Raw genomic sequence first — 12,649 nt, 5'->3', positions numbered from 1 at the left:
TTCTGAAAATCCGGCGCCCCCTTCATCCCGAAACCGCCAGATAACCGATGATCTACTGCGTGTATGGCGTACCCTTACACCCTGCCGAGACGTACCCACATTTTACCCCACCGTACGCGTTCTGCCAATCACCTGCGCTCTACCCATTTACGCCACGGGGTGGACACAGATTTAGGAGATTTAGGAAACGTTTCCATCGTTATTTCAAATGCCACGCCGGGAGATTGAATCGGCGACCTCCGGATTGCAAGCAGCGTGTTTCTCATCGTTGGCATTACGGCGGCGTTCCCGGCGTTCAGCGGTGCAATTCCGTAAACGATGGTTCTACTTGGGGTAGAACGGTGGCACAGCAGTTAGCAATGCCGCGTTATCAGCCGGGCGACCCGAGTTTGCATTCCCGTGGCACGGCCGACGTGAGTTGGCAAGCGACATCCGAACCGGTTCCTTGGATCCCTCCTCCGTCAACCCAAACCGACCAGCGTGGTGAAGTGTCGTCAAAAGCGCCGTGACCGAAGGGCGTGGAGAGCAATTCGTCCAGCAGTGGCTCAACCGAGTGCTGGACAAAACACAACGCGTCTCTGCTCGGTGTTGTATTGACGTCTATTCAGTATTTCATGAGAGCTCGTACATTCCTGTTTTGCTTGACGCTCCGTTGCATAGCAAAGTAACCATCGCGGCGGGGATAATACACGTATATAATACAATGAATTGAATTTGCACTTCATACACAAGTGACTGTTTTTTTTACTGTTGGCATTGATTTTAATTGTTAATAAGAGATATTTGAAAGTTCATTTTGACATTTCAAAAACAATTGATACGCATGAAAGGACACCCCCCCCAAAAAAAATATAACGAAGCCATTGCATACTTTCAAAGGCAAACAGACATGCAATTCATGAACATTAAAACATTTGTGCTCAACGTAAAAATTCACGTTTTGCATCAAAATCATAGGATACGGTATACAAAAAGCGAAGCAGTAAAGGCATGGTGATATCCATTCTTAAATATGGTGGCATATATATGATCGATGCAGTCCTCCAAGCGCTCAGATCCACAGGATTTACAATCAACTGAGCAATCGGAGTCAGCCCTGAATTGAGTCAACGATGTCTTTGTTCACCCAGCAGAGTGATGTTATTCGCAGCGAGCAGGTCGAACGGGACTCAACTCGGACCATCATCCCTCCGGGGTCGATAATTGAGTACCCACTCAGAAGGAGGTCAACGGTGATCGTCATGTGCAAGGGATTGCCCCCCTCCCGTCACAGGAATGTGGAATTTCCAATGTTGGCTCAGAGTAGCCAATGGAGAAAAAGAGCGCGTCCCCACGTTACTTATCCAAGCAGGAGCATGCTCCACGACTTCCTGGCACCCTCACGAGGTGGTGCTAATTTTACTGACCCTGGAGGATGGCATCGATTACGGTAGAGAGGTGGTGATCATGATTGTTTTAACCATGAAGATTGACGATCGGGCCTTTTAACGCATCATCCCAACGACAGTAACGTACCAAGTCACGATTGCCAGTGGCGATTCGATAAAAGAATTATGTTTTTGACGCGTTTTTTTGGGCCTTTTTTTGCCCGTGTTTTTTCTTTGATTTAGCTCCACGAACTTGAAGCTAACGCAAGTACAACATTATCTACATATACAGTTCAACAAGTCTCTTTTGGGGTTCGATCGCGTAAAAATGTTTCGGAAAACCCGCCACCAACATCGAGGACAAACGATCCTCACACGCACGACCTGGCGCCGTGCACAGGTATTGCGAACGCAACAATCAAATTTCACTCTATGATTTGATGCGTATTTTACCGCGTGCCGAACGACGATGAAGATGACGACAGAGACGCTTAAGAGAGTGGTGCTTGCGCCCGGGGGAGTTCGGTGGACGCGAGCTGTGGAAAACGTAGCGACGGGGTGGGTCGACCGGGTATGGAAACAACCGACGTTTCCTAGACCAGCAAGAATGGCATCAAGCAATGATTCTCAACTCCAGTTCTCACCACCCGGGGGAGGCGGGGGAGGGGGGTTCACCTTCCAGCGATTAGCATTCTCTTCTATGCATATGATGGTTCGTAATCACGAGAAGCTGTACTGTGGTGGTAAGGGGGGAGGTGGGTCATATATCACTTCATTATTACGCTTGTTTAACCAGGACATCCTCACCGTGTCTCGGCACACTTCTTCAGGAGGGTCCTGCCAATCAATATGTTGCAGCCGGGGGGGGGGGCGGGGGCGATGATCGCCACGTTTATTCCAGTCGAGCTATTTGCGATGTAATTTTTGTTACACTATTTAACGACTGGAGTTGAGAGACTGCTGGTGTCAAAGACGTTATTAGCTGGGGGGGGGGGAGGGGGAACAATGAGAGTCGGAGGAGAAAAGGGAAAGTCCTGATATTGGATTTGAACTTCAGACGATGTCGGCAAATGCGCACGAGCAGAGGGAAGGGAGTTCCCAACCGCTCAACGGGCCCACAACGTAACAGATCCAGGTTATCACACGTGACATTAAGGTCTGAGGCTTCATCGAGGCTGGATCGCCGTTTGCGTAGCTGCGACGCATCGCAGAGTGATCGAACGGAACGTGTAGCCGTGTCGCGCGAGGACACGGTCAAACGCAGCACCCCCCCGCACACTGTGGCATTCAAAACCCACAAAAAAAAACCCTTAGAGTTACACGGACAGTAAAATATAAATGTCACATCGATCGAGAAATCACCGCTTAGACACCTGTAAAAAAACTATTCCCCTTTCCACCGAATTGCCGTGGAAACAGGAAATAGCAATGAATGGCTCTGGTGTTTTTGTTGTTGCACCACACATACGAGATAATGTACAGGCCTTGTTCAGTCTACTGCTGCGTGAGGACTTCCCCACGCTTTTACGGGTCGTGGGGGTTAACTTGAGGACAGAGGTCGCAACCGGGTACCCGATACCCGTACCCTACCCGATACCTGGCTACCTGTACCCGGCCGGGTACGGGTACCCGTTTGCGACCCTGGTGCAGCCGGGTACGGGTAGACCGTGAGTCACTGGTGAGTAACTGTCACTCATTTCCCAACGTCTTGTCTCTTCTCACAATTCAAGTTCCTAGAATCAACCCACCTGCGCCTGCAACATGGCTTCATCCCAGAGGTCGCAATCAGGTACCCGATACCCGTACCCTACCCGTACCCGGCCGGGTACGGGTAGGGTACGGGTACGGCCGGGTACGGGTACCCGTTTGCGACCCTGGTGCGGCCGGGTACGGGTAAGGAATCAAAACCCGTTTGCGACCTCGGGCAGGTGCAGGTTGGTGAAGGCGGGGAAGCACAGAGATGGCCGCACACATGTGGAGCACAGACGTGCAGTACAACGCATTCTGCTGCACTGCCCTCTGCTGCGCAACCACGTAGCCCCGCAGCAGCCTATAGCAACCTGTTTGTGTGTGGCGGTGGCACATTCAGGAACGATACAGGCTCAACTCTGCTCGGCCTGCCAAAAGCAATGTTTGTTGTACACAAGCACACTGGGCACAAGATTCGTGCACATCACAAGCAGCAGTGACGTAACTGTTCACACCCATTCTCTTCCACGGTGCAATCTCGTGCTAACAATACAGAACCACGATTTGATTCTCAAGAACAGTGTCATTAACACACTCTGTTGTGTGTGGCATTCATAGTGGTTGAAAACACGTTTCGACAATTAGACCAATAAAAAAGAGTGCAAAGGATTAAAGGGAAAACGGTGCAGCCCTTACGATTGCTCACCCCCCTCTCGTCACTGCTTGCGCGAGAGCCTCCACCGGGGAGCTCTAGACTAGGGGTGTCAAACTCAATTGGACAGCGGGGCAGGTTTGGATTCAAATGCACCTCCAGCGGGCCACAGAGTTTGGCCTATGAAAAGTAAAAGCATAGTGAAACGGGTCTTAACTTCTTCTTGGTTCTTTCGGTAAAGTCACGTAGAAGGGAAGTAATAAAATAATAAAAATGAAACATAATAAATATATTATTTTATTGTTTTATTTTTATTAAAAAATAATACAAATAAAACATAATACGTCACGTAGAAGGGAAGTAATAAAATAATAAATATAAAGCATAATAAATATATTATTTTATTATGTTTTATTTTTATTATTTTTAAATATTTTTCTCATTTTTTAATAAAAATAAAAACATAATAAATAATATATTTATTATGTTTTATTTTTATTATTTTATTACTTCCCTTCTACGTGACTTTACCGAAAGAACCGAGAAGATGAATCCCTGCAGTCACGAAAGCTTTAAATCGGGTCTTAACTTACCGATTCAAAATATGACCAGCGCGTGAAAAGAGAACCGACTTATTTTTGTTTAGCGGCAATGGTGTGCCAAATCTCCCGTTGCATTGCCCGATTTAAATTCAGGTTGAATTTAGGTAGAGGTTAAAAAATATATATATACGTTAAAAGTCGTAAAAAATTTTTACACGTGGCGGGCCAAAGGGGACCTGGTCCGGCCCGTGGGCCAGTACGTTTGATGTATTCTCTCCGCCTGATGAAGACCACTTGTGTTGCCCGCAAAACGTCGTGGGTTTTTTGCTTTTATTATTTTCAATTGAATATTTTCAATTTGTAATTTTATTATTTAAAATTTTCTATCTACGTGACTTTACCGAAAGAACCAAGAATATATTCGATACCCCTGGTATCGACGGTGTCTGGCCCAGTCTGCCACGCTAGTCAAACGTCCCAGAAGAGGGGAATGTGTCCAAACTTTGCTGCATGGTACGGAGATGGGTTGAATCGGCTGTACGTATGTTGTACGTACATTGAACTCCTTTGGCACAGTATGTAGCCATCCGTGCTAAACTATTCAACCATCTTAAAACTAAACTATTTTACATTTTACCAGGTAAAGGCCCACTGAGCTATATAGCTCTTTTTCAGAAGCGAACTGGCCACAAATGATAGCTCAACTAAGTGGCTTATCATGTGGAAATTTATAGCTGCCAAATACTCTAAATGCATTTTTTCTAAATGTGGAGGGATACATCGGTGGACCTGGAGAAAAATCCAAGCAACCACGGGGAGAAAACGCAAACTCCAAATATACATCTTCTTAGGTTTTTTCGGTAAAGTCACGTAGGTAAAACATCAAAATGAATGAAAATAAAATAAAATCAAAAATCACGACGTTTCGGAGGCAACACAAGTCTCCGTCATCAGGTGGGACCGTCACAGCCAGATTAGCTGCATCAAGTGAGGCAATGATTCAAGATGTAATCCCTTAAAAGCGAGTTGAGGGGGGGAGGAGAGGGAGGGGGGAGCTCATCAGACTATGGTAGCCAATGAATGGAACGTATCGGGAGGGAGGGGGGGCGAGGCCAAAAGGGTGGGCGACGGCGTGCAAGCGATTGTGCGCAAGCGGCTAATTACTGCACACGCCAACACAATGGAGCGATTATGCGCAAGCGGCCAACTGCCGCACACGCCAACACAATGGGCAGAGAGGGGGAGGGAAGCTCTAATACACATGATAGACAAAAGAACGAAAATGCCCATGTTAATACCAATGCTGGCTGAACAATGAAGAGAGTACTGTTAAAAAATAACTGGGGATGTTAACACTCGGTAAAGTAAAGTAAAATAGTGCCTGTCAGATAAGATGGTCCAAAAAATTGTAATTAAGTCTTTTTTGCGTGGTTGATAACATCTTTCCAATGATTACTAAGTTTGTACCCATCATCACGGTTGAAATTATGTCTGTGTTTGTATATTTGTATGGCTTCGTGTACAAACCTTTGATGGTAGCCGGGAGGTTTGCAGAGAACCTTGGTCTCGGAAAAGACAATTTCATGAGAGCCCACCGAGTTGTAGCAATGATCGGCAACGGCAGAAGAATCAGTTCTGCCGTGTTTCAGATCTGACTTGTGCTCGCGGACACGATCAGAAACATGACGTTTCGTTTCTCCAAAGAGTGATCAACAGCAGGCATCAGGGTCGGGATCGAACCCACGACCTCCTGTACACCAGGCGAGGTAGTTAACATCTCGCCACCACAGCGCCCGGAGATGCGGCTGTGTTGTCCACCCAGCGGTGTAAACTGGGCACTGAAGATCCAAGGATTTAAGGAATGTGCACCCCTGTGAACCGCCCCGCCCAAAAAAGTGCGTCGGTTTATGAAAGATTTAAAAACTTTCAAATTGTGTTTTAAATGCACCCATAGTTCCACCTTCATTATTCACAAAATAACTCACCTTACACGCAGGGGACCGTGGTCGAGACAACCAGTCCCTGGAGGAATGGGTCGCGGGAATTTTCCCCGACGTCACGCGGAATGAAAGTTCGCTCACCCGCTCATGAATGCCCCACTCGCGGCATGGAAACGACCCGATGCGTGGCTTCTCGTCAGGCACCGACTCTTTACATTCGTGCCGTCATGCAGGGTACCAGCACAACAGCTGGGAGCACGGTGTAGTGGCTTAACAGTCTGACCAGGAACGTCCAAACAGTTATTGTTTGGACGTTTCTTAATCAAAAACAATGCCAGTCGAGAGGTCAACTCCATCCCTTCAGAGGAAGATTAATGTGTGGGTGTTGAATTTCTTTCGCACCGTACGTAGCCAACTGCGCTAATCGGAGGTGCGGTGAAGTCAACAGTGGGCCGTCCTACGGAAGGTGCGATCCCTGCGAAATTAATGTGGAGTTTCCGTTCATGGCTTAGATTCGTCGACGGAGGAAGAGCACTGCACTGCACTCACGTGAGAGCAGTCGTTTCACTTGAACACTAACCCAGGACTCAAACCCAGGTCTTGGTCGTGTGCTGGTGCAGCGGACCCTGGAAGGGTTAAAGTCCTCCACGATGTCGACAGTAGAAATGGGACAATGAGTTGATCAACCCGATTATTCGATTATAATTCGTTATCGACCACTCGTGTGTGGCCTCTATAAAAATGGTCGCCGCCACGCCCCTCCCAGTCACCTCCCGTCCAGCCTGACACAGGCGGCAGCAGAAGCAGAGACGTTTCGTGCGGAAATATTTCCGTGATATCCAAGCAAACGAGTAATCGATCACCCGACCGGCGATAACGATTACTTGAATAATTGGGAGGATTCCGGTTGTATCGTACGAACTTCAACACCCGGTTTTGAATTGTCCTGGCAATCGTTAACCTCGTCGATGCTATCCTCGCTCCCAAAGAACTCGTCGCCATCCCACGCGGGGGAGGTGGGGCCTCGCTGGATGACGTTGTTGCTGCCCACTTGAACGTTCTGCACGCCGGTGATGTTGATGATGTTGATGTTCTGCGCTCCTCCGACACTCGCGTTTTGGGACGGAGAGCCCACGGGTGGAAAGTTGACCTGCAGTCGCGGCACAGAGAGAGAGAAAGGGGAGGTCAAAGAGTGATCAATGTGACCAATTGCACATCAGATCAATGCAAGAGTGGATCAATGTGATCAATTCAAAAGCAAATCTATACAGGAGTGGATTAATCAATGCCCTATGTGTAACTTTTTTGTGCATATGACCCAATCACCTCCCGCACCTCCGATTAGCACAATTGGCTACATCCAGTGCGAAAGAAGTTCAAAGTACAGGGACTCCTTACAGACAAATTAGGTTCCAGAGGTCTGTTCGGAAGTCGATTTGTTCGTAAGTACAACTTTACTCCTTGTTGTACGGCATGTAGCCTAAACCCGGGGAACGGCTTTAAAACTTGTATACTCTCCTGCAGATGTAGATGCCACCACCGCCATTTATTGCACGGCCGTTGAACTTACGACAGGTTTGTTCGAATCTCTGAAATTTCGTGAGTCGAATGTTGGTAAGTAGAGGAGTCCCTGTACATACATACCTCGGAATGCATTTGACCTGCGCTGAAGTCAGAAGCTAGGCAGGGTTGAGCCTGGGCCGCACCACCTTGCAGCCAGTAGAATGATTGGTATGCAAGAGAAGGGGCGATTCTGACAGGCACCGCCTCGCTGCCCGATAGGTTTGGGTGTATGCGTGCGCCTCCACCAAACCCAGAGGGAGCAGAATGAGTAATAGCAGCCAAGAACAAAATTTGCCAAAATCGAATAATTACCCAAAAATTTGTGGATTGAGGAAAAAAGATAACCATCGCAACGTTGCCACCCTACCGGCAGAATTTACTTATCAAACACAGGCCTGCATTGGTGACAGCCTTGCGCTGTAATATCGCCGCGGGTAACAACGCAGTGAACGGAACATGATGAACCCAACCTGCACGGTGTGTCCCTCCAAGTTCATGTTGCCGATACAGCCGCCGCCAGCGCCGCCGCCGCTGCCCTCAGCAGCACACCCGTGGTTCAATCCGCCCGGTGGTGGCGACCGACCGCCCTCCTGCGCTTCCATCCCGCCGAACCCATGAGCCTCTGGGCCACCGTCTTCCGGTTGGTGAGCGGCTACCGGAGGCATTGCGAGCAGAGCGGCCTCCAAATCCCACTGCTGCTGCTGCTGCCGCTGCTGCTGCTGCCGCTGCTGCTGCTGCCGCTGCTGCTGCTGCTGCCGCTGCTGCCGCTCTTTGATGACGCGAGCCCTCAACTCGCTCCTCAGGCGCTGCTTCTCCGCCTCCCACACCCTCTTCTGCTTGCTAACCTTCTTGCTGTTCAAGGTGAGGCACGCCTTCTTCGCGAAGGTTTTAAGCGCCATGTCCAGGGGGTTGATGGCCTGCAGAGCGAAGGGTATCTGGTTCTTCAGAAGGCGTTGCGTGCGCGGCAGCAGCGGGATGACCGTGTTGTACTTGTGTGTCTTGTTGATGGAGTTCATGAGCGTGGCGTGCGTGGTGAACTGCATCCAGGTGTGCACGAAATTGGAGGTCATCAACAGCAAGGTGTAGGCCGAGTTGTCAACCGCCTTTTCCACGCTCCCGATTTGATGCTCGCCGCCCACCTGGAGGTCCTCAAAGGTGGCGCCAGGCTTGATGTCGAGATTTTCCAGCTCAACCTTCACCTGCTCCGCGATATCGTTGTCTTCAGCGTCGTGCAGGATCACAAATGTGTAGAATTCCTCCTCCTCCTCGTCCACCTCCACCTCATCCTCCCCGTGCCCGTCGTTTGTTGGTTCTCCTCCCTGCGGGCTCACAGGGGAATTCACCAAACTGCCGGACAAACCCCCCGAAACTGGTGTCGCTGGCGTTGGCGGTGGCGATGGCGTCGCGCCGGGTGACGACGCCTTGCCCCGCAAAGGCTGCAGCACGATCGTGGGGCTCAAGTTGAGGTTGCCCATCTGCGAGACGAGTGAGGAGCCATCTTTGCCAGAATCGAAGACGGGACCCGTGGGTGAGAAGGAGCCCAGCGTCTCGTGCTGAATGCTGTGCCCGTCCGAAGCGTGGCGTCTGTCTGGTGCGCAGTGGTAACGGTTTGACTTCATGCTGTCGTAATTGCCCAGCGGGGGGTTTCCACCATAGGATCGGGCGGAGCCGAAGGATGGTGACGCAGCCTGATCATAGCACGAAGATTGACGCGCATAGTTGCAAATGATGGGCTCGTCAGGCACCGCATCCGGCGACAAGGAACTGTCGCCCTGCAGTGAGGGTTGGACACCCCTATACTGCCCAGGGTCAATGCTAGAACGTCGCATCCCATTCGATGGATGAGAGGCGTGCGACATTACGGCTGCAGGATGCTGAGAGGGCTGTGGTAAGACGTTACACACCAGAGTATTCTGCTGAACAGGCTGCTGTGGCTGTTGCTGCTGCTGTGGATGCCGTTGCTGCTGTTGCTCCTGCGGATGCTGTTCCTGCTGTGGATGCCGGTGCTGCTGCTGCTGATTGCAACCCAGTGCCACAGTGGGCAGGCTCTCGGTGCTGAACTTTATGTCGAGCGAATTTGGAAGGCAGCTTGCGGGCATCGTCTTCAGCGCCTGGGGCCTGCTGCCGCCGCTGCCATCGCTGCCAGCAGCGGAGCAGTCTTGCATCACTGGGTCCGCCTCGCGGTCGCTGCTCGCACGCACGTCAGTCGCAATCGACGGCCCCCTCCTTGGGTCACTGTATTGGAGCGCGGCCAGGCCGGACCTCAGCGGCCCGATGCTCTCTTGGGAGGAGCTGCCCTCGAGAGGGGCGCTGGGGTTTCGCTCAAAGTCCTGCAGGTACCTCATGATGAGTGTGCAGTCCCCTTCGAAGTGGGGAGCTGGGGAAGAGCGGAGACCCTGGTTCTGCACGTGATTAAGTGCATCGATCAGGAAGCGCCACTGGCCCGCTGGATGTTCCATTCCTCGCAAATGTGCTCGCATTTGCCTGAGATATCCGTCGCTCACACTTTTGAGGTAAGACAAGATTTTGGGGGTTGCGTCCGTCTCCATCGCCCCGTCGAGTCACCGCCGCCAAGACCCCTCTTTGAAAGTAATTATCCCTAAGATCCACGCTGGCTGGTGGGTTTACTCGATCACTGCGTGCATGCCCTCATCGTGTAAATATTCGGCCAGGGCTCCCCCCGTAAGTGCATGTGCGATAACGAAACTGATGTCGTAGAGACGGCGACACCAACGGTGTGTGAATCGGAAAGGAACTTGTGCAATGGGGTGAAGAAAGCCGATTCCAACAACGCTTGGGAGTGACGGAGGCAACGGTCAGTCAGCCGCCCTACCAAACGCACAGACGCAAAGAAAACCACACAACACTTTAGCGACCAAGTGATGTTATGTTAGCGAGCATCTATTCAGGCCAGCACGAAGAATGGTCCAACAACCTCAGAACAGTTTGGAAAGTCCTTCATCCAGCAATTTTGTTTCATACTTTTTGTCCCATGGCATCAAATTATGCGCGGACTCAATTAATTGCGATAGATGAACAATCAGCATCAACCGTGATTAATCCAACGAGGAATTGTCTTCCACAAGGCCTTGGCATCTCTTACGGCCTTGCGATGCAGCAATCTATCTCGCCTCCTGCAGACAAGCCGTTTCCCTCCATCTCTGTGGTGGATTAAACTGAGGCATATCCTTTCCCTGGGCTGCCACTCTGTGGTTAGTCTCGACTACAGGCCACGTGTCGCCATAACGTGTCCGTCCCACTCAACGTTAACTTAACAATCAATACGATGTCATTAACAGTGGGTTTTTTTTTACTCTGGACTTTGATGGCTAAATGAAAACAACTATTTGGTGGTGGTGCTCCTGCTGCATTGGCAATGATGCACAAGGACACATTAACAAACTCAACACAATCATTCATAATAACAAGTGTGTGGTATTAAAAGGGAAACAAACGAGAGGCTTGAGAAGTGGAGTAGAGAAGTAGAGTAAATAAGGAACAGTCATCCTTATCCACTCTACCTCCATAGCTTTTAGGTAATATGAAGGGTCATTGCCTGAAATGTCACCAATTATATATTTTTTCATCTTTAAGGCCACACCATTATTGAAGACTGTTACGTTGTTTTTAGCCAAATTTGAACTCTACTACCATCAGAGAAACCATTAACTTGAGAACGCAAGAAGCCAGTCAATAAAGTTGGTTGGAGTTCAGCAGAATTCTGCCTCGCGCATTCCCCGTGGATGTCATGCATTTCCCTGTGATTCTCACCCATTACCCGTGGGTCCCACACATTTACCCGTCGGTGCCACGCGCTATCCGCGAGTCTCACATTATATCTGTGGAGCTCACCCCTTGCTCATGAGTCTTAAGCGTTATCCGCGAGTTTCACCCATTACCCCGTGAATCTCACCCATTTCTACCCGTGGGTCCCACGCATTACCCCCGAGTCTCACGCGTTCCGTGTGGATCTCACGCATACCCCGTGATTCTCACCCATTACCCCTGGGTGTCACCCATTTACCCGTGGGTGTCACCCATGCCACGCGTTATCCGTGAGTCTCACCCATCACCCCGTGGATCTCATCCAATACCCGTGGGTCCCACGCGTTATCCGTGGGTATCACGAATTCTCCGTGAGTCTCACGGCGGCAGTAGCCGACTTACCACGAACTTCGACGATTCCTGCCTCTCCACGGTGACAAACCACCAAGTGGCTGTTTCGAAAAACAAAAGTCGGTTTATTTTTCGCCGCGTTTAAACCTCGACACAGCGATCTCTTAAGTTAGATCCCCCTTCCCTACCCCCGCCCTCCCAATCAGCTTGTAGCACACGCTCTTAAGTACATTTTGTATCATTTTAAAGGCGTCTTAAAGATCGTAACTTTAGCGAACTGTACCTTATGGGGGGGGGGGGGCAGTCTTCCGGGTCTCACCACGACCCTCCTTTGTACACGTCACTGGAGTTGCGTTGCGATTAAAGGCCGCGCTGATACGGACTAACTCTCGTCTGCGCGTGTAGATGTTTACATCTTGACGCGTTTTATTTAAAGTTAAAATTGTTGTGATAACCGCTACCCCCACTCTTAACTCCCGGCAAAAATTTAGTTTTGGACTTAGAATCGATTCGCCGGGGGAATCGGTACTTCCGCGTTCTCTACCGAATCGATTCGCCGGCGGGGGAGGGTGGATCGTCGTCTCCGCCTGCTCTACCGAATCGATTCACAGTGGGATCGTTGCTCCCCTGACCTAGCGAATCGATTCCCGGGGGTATGGCAGTGTTGCCATTGCAAAGGTTATCACCTCCGAGCCTCTAAAATGTTATGCTATTTAATTTAATTAAACTTTCTATAAAAGGGATTTTTTTTAATATGTGTGTCTGTGCGAAATGTTTAAA

At 50.0% G+C, this 12,649-nt stretch overlaps 1 protein-coding gene across 2 annotated transcripts; it reads right to left on the bottom strand.

Annotated features, from left to right (window-relative positions):
* Positions 1–738: 738 nt before the first annotated feature.
* On the bottom strand, positions 739–12,428 carry LOC144734765 (uncharacterized). 2 transcript variants are annotated; one of them, XM_078617127.1, is made up of 3 exons: positions 12,153–12,428; positions 8,224–10,582; positions 739–7,340 (listed from the first exon to the last, which is right to left on the bottom strand). In XM_078617127.1, exons 2-3 carry the CDS (start codon positions 10,300–10,302, stop codon positions 7,071–7,073), a joined length of 2,349 nt encoding a protein of 782 aa, XP_078473253.1. In that variant the 5' UTR covers positions 10,303–10,582; positions 12,153–12,428; the 3' UTR covers positions 739–7,070. The 2 variants fall into 2 exon arrangements, with proteins under 2 accessions (XP_078473253.1, XP_078473251.1); XM_078617125.1 differs by lacking the exon at positions 12,153–12,428 and adding an exon at positions 11,921–12,138.
* Positions 12,429–12,649: the final 221 nt, after the last annotated feature.

The sequence above is a fragment of the Lampetra planeri genome, chromosome 53 (assembly GCF_965212315.1).
Source record: "Lampetra planeri chromosome 53, kcLamPlan1.2.h2, whole genome shotgun sequence".
NCBI lineage: Eukaryota > Metazoa > Chordata > Hyperoartia > Petromyzontiformes > Petromyzontidae > Lampetra > Lampetra planeri.
Note: the sequence above shows the minus strand (reverse complement) of the source record. Positions and strands in the feature narration are given on the sequence as shown.